Here is a 4193-nt window from a genome sequence, read left to right as displayed (position 1 = left end):
CAGTGGTCTTAGTTTTGAGGAGCTCTATAGAAATGCATATACAATGGTTTTGCATAAACATGGAGAAAAGCTCTACACTGGACTAAGAGAAGTCGTTACCGAACATCTCATAAATAAGGTATCCACCTTTAAAGGACTGTTGCTAATACTGTGTTGAATGTAGAAAATCTTTTATACCGTATTGTACTTTGACCAGAAGTATTCTTCTTGAGGGCCTCAGGAAGCTTATAGGAATTATTAATTCATGACTGTATTATAAAACCTCACTCAACTTATCAGCTAAATCAGAATTTTTGATAATTGTGGGAAGGTGAAGTTTGTGATCTATGTTAAATACATTTTCTATAACCATAATTAACAAAGCAAACATTCAGTAATTTACAAATGTTTATTTATTGATGTTAATTATAATTATTATTTCCTTAAAATGTTTTAATCAATTAGCCCATTTTAGTTTTCTCTCCTTTCTCTGTATATTTGGAAATAATAAAACCTACATTGTTTTAAAAATATTCTCTAAGACTTTTTACTAATTGAAATTGGCATTATTCATTTTAACTGACTTCCACTGTGGGAAATGTGAATTTTTTTTTTAAAGATAAATTAGTGGTAGGCTGTTAACATTATAATGTTAATGGTTTTTTTGATCCCAAAAAGATGTATTTTTTTAAGAACAAGTGTTTTTATCAGGCAGACTCCTCCACTGCACATAAAATATAATTTCACTTATAAAATAAGATTACTAAAGTCTTTTGCTTTAAGATTGTCAAATAAAATGTAAAATATCACAGATTCATAAAAACTTGGCATAGATTTGTGTGGTATTAGGGTATTCATTTTTTAAAGTTTATTTTGAAAACAAAACAAAAGTTGTACAAATAGTCCAATGAACTGTGTGTATCCGTAAACTAGATTCACCAGTTAACATTTTGCCACATTTTTGCCAATCTTTCTGTTGATACTTATTGCTGAACAATTAGAGAATAGGTTTTAGATTTCAATTACCCTAAGATACTTCGTAACATTTCTTCTGAGAATACGGAAATTTTCATATTTAACCAAAGAACAGTGATCAAAATCAGGCAATTTAACATTAGTATAATACTGTTATTTAATATAGTTCATATTTAGATTTTACCGGTTTTATGCAGTAGCAATTTCTTTTATAGCAATTTGTTTTCTGATCAAGGATCTGATCCAGGATCACACACTCAGTTCCTTAGCCTTTCTTTGTCTTTTAGCACACTGACATTTTCGAAGAGTATAGCTCAGTTGTTTTGTAGATTGTCGATCAGTTTTTGGTTTGTTTGACTGTTTTCTCATGACTAGTTTCAGGTTATGCATTTTTGGCAGGAATAATACATAAGTGATGTTGTGTCCTCAGTGCATCACATCAGGAGGCACATGATGTCAGTTTATCCCATTATTGGTGATGCTAACTTTGATCATTTGGTGTCCGCCAGATTTCTCCACTGTGAAGGTACCTTTTTTCCCTTTGTAATTCAAAGTAATCTGTTCAGATATATTTTGAGACTGTATAAATATTCTGTTCCCCCAGAAACTTTCATGTGTTGGTTTTAGCATCCATTGATGATTCTTGCATGAATCATTATTACTGTGGTGGCTGTAAAACAGTAACTTTCTATTTCTTCTCTTCCTTTTATACTTCCTTTCTCTTAAATGGGATTACGTGATCCAGGTAGTTATTATCTTATGAAGCAGAGTGATTGTGTTCTTCACATAATCAACAGTTTTTTAAGGCCTACTATGCGTGACTTTCAATGAAAATATAGTGGGTGTAAAGAGATATGAACTCTCTCTTCCTGGGGTTTTTACTCTGATGTGAGAGATGATAACATTTAGGTAACAGTGTGACAAATTATGTAATTAAGTGGCAAATGACGTGTATAGGCAAAAAATGGTTTAGAAACTCAATTGAAGGAGAGATTACCTTGGATTGTAAGATATCATGAGAAAGGATAAAATTGAACAGCATGGAAGGCATTCCGTGATGGCAGATGTCGTGGGATTATGTAGAGATGAACTGGTTACATTTAGGTGGTAAGTGAGATATGTAATGATTATGGGGATTAGCAGGTTATAGTGTTACAAAGATGGTTTGGGAACAGATTGTAGAAAAATTTAAATGCCAGTCTGAGGAATTTGGACTAAACAGTGGGAGTTAATGGAGGTTTTTAAGTGGGTGATAATGTGACAGAATATTTGAAGATGTGATTTTAAGTGGGTGATAATGTCACAGGATATTATGGGAATGATATAAATGTAGAAACAGGAGGAGGTTTACTTCGGAGAAGACCTGGAAAAATCGGGGTAAAGTGATAGGCTAGAAATGAATGGATGATGTCAGTAATATCTTCTGAAGTAAAACTAGACAGAATTTGGTTGCTGAGAGAATTATGTTGCTACCAGTGAAGTTATAGTGGAAATATTGTGAAGTTATAGTGGAAGATTGATTTGGAATGGGTAGAGGAGTTGATAAGTTTTGTTTTAGGTTATATTGAGAATTTTTATAGTTGGAAGTTACCTTAGGAATTATTTTACATGTGAGGAAAACTGAGTGTGAGATCATAATAAGATGTGCAAATAGAAATATTATATGTTTGGAGAGATAATAGGTTTAGACCTAGGGCAGATACTTAAAACTAGATATGGAGATTTGTCACTTGGTAGAACATATTGAGAAGTGTTGGAGTTGAGAGAATGAAGAACCCAGAGCCAAGGAATGAATCTCCAGGAGCAAACTATGGTAAGTAGGAGTAGGAAATAAAGAAGAATAATTTAAGAAGTTTGGCATCAAAAGAAAGGAAAAGTAGAATGTAAGAATTTGGATTAAAGTTACTGAAGGGGAGAAGATTGGAGCAAACAAGTTCTTGAATATGGAAAGAATATGGGTTAAGAATAATGGAGAAATAAATTTAGAAGAGGGGCATGTTCTCATTTCCAGATGTTCTATAGGGAATGATGATAATGATTGCAGCTAACTCTTACTTAGCATTTACTATGTGCTAGGCCCAGTTCTAGTGCTTTTATATGTATTAACTAATGGTCACAAACCAATGCACCAGGTACTACTGTTATCTCTGTTTTACAAATGAAGAAATCAAAGCACAGAGAATTGGCTACTTGTCCAAATGTACATAGCTAGTAAGTGGCCTAGCTGGATCTGAATTCAGATAGGGTAGCTTCAGGCTGAGCTCTAAACTTCTCTATAGATGTGTTCATGGGGCAGAATGAATTGATCAAGATGCAATAAATATGCTGAAATTGAGGGTGGTTAAGGGAAAGTTAATTTATTCACTGTTCGAAAAACTGGAGTCCTTTAAATTCCAGGACTCCTTTAAATTTTACTTACGTCTAAAATGAAGGAGTTGGAAGCAATATCTCCGAGATTCCTTATTTCCAAAATTATTATGAATCTAATAATTAAACTATCCATCTTCTGAAAATGTGATGAAGTGACTTGGAGTCGTCCTTGTGGGGAATATACTAAGGAATTCACAAGTGAGGACAAAGATAGTAGGAGTTGGCCTGAATGTGTGATTTGTCATTTTTTTTTAAAGCAATGCTTTGCAGGTTGGACACAGATGGAGAAAAAAACATGTGTAATCATGTGTTATGGTTAAGAATTGGCTCATCCAAAAAGTGAGGAGGAGGGAAGGCCAGAGTGTGAGGTCAGTGTTTAAGTGACTGATTTTTGGACTCTGAAACATGGTCAAGTAGATATTGAAGTCATGTGATTAGTAATATCTCCGTGAAAATTCTAGGAGCTTTAGCATATTGTAAGTTGCTAAAAATGGTTCTATATCTAAGATTAACTATAGTCTTTGTCAGCTGGGGGTGCTATAACAAATACCATAAACTGAGTGGCTTAAACAACAAGTGTCTATTTCTCATAGTTCTGGAGGCTGGAAGTTCAAGATATGGTGCCTGTAGAATCAGTTCCTGGTGAAGGCCATCTTCCTGTTTTGCAGATTGCCTCTTCCTTGCTGTATCCTCACATGGCAGAGAAAGAGATAATCTCTGTCATGTTTCTGCTTTTATAAAGGCACTAATCCTATTCAAAGGCCCCCATCTCCAAATACCACCATCACATTGAAGATTAGGGCTTCAAAATATGAATTTTTTTTTTTTTTTTTTTTTTTTTTTTTTTTTTTTTTTTTTTTTTTTTTTTT

At 33.5% G+C, this 4193-nt stretch overlaps 1 protein-coding gene across 1 annotated transcript in view; it reads left to right on the top strand.

Moving 5' to 3' along the window:
* Window positions 1-3: 3 nt before the first annotated feature.
* The window catches only part of CUL3 (cullin 3), a gene marked incomplete at its 5' end in the record, with an annotated part of 80033 nt that continues 75843 nt past the window's right edge, over window positions 4-4193 (top strand). Inside the window, one exon of the mRNA XM_008588383.1 lies at window positions 4-118. Within this exon, the coding sequence (XP_008586605.1) occupies window positions 4-118 (115 nt within the window). The remainder of the gene's footprint in view (window positions 119-4193) is intronic.

This window comes from Galeopterus variegatus, unplaced genomic scaffold (genome assembly GCF_000696425.1).
Source record: "Galeopterus variegatus unplaced genomic scaffold, G_variegatus-3.0.2 Scaffold4798, whole genome shotgun sequence".
In the NCBI taxonomy this organism is placed as follows: domain Eukaryota; kingdom Metazoa; phylum Chordata; class Mammalia; order Dermoptera; family Cynocephalidae; genus Galeopterus; species Galeopterus variegatus.
Note: the sequence above shows the minus strand (reverse complement) of the source record. Positions and strands in the feature narration are given on the sequence as shown.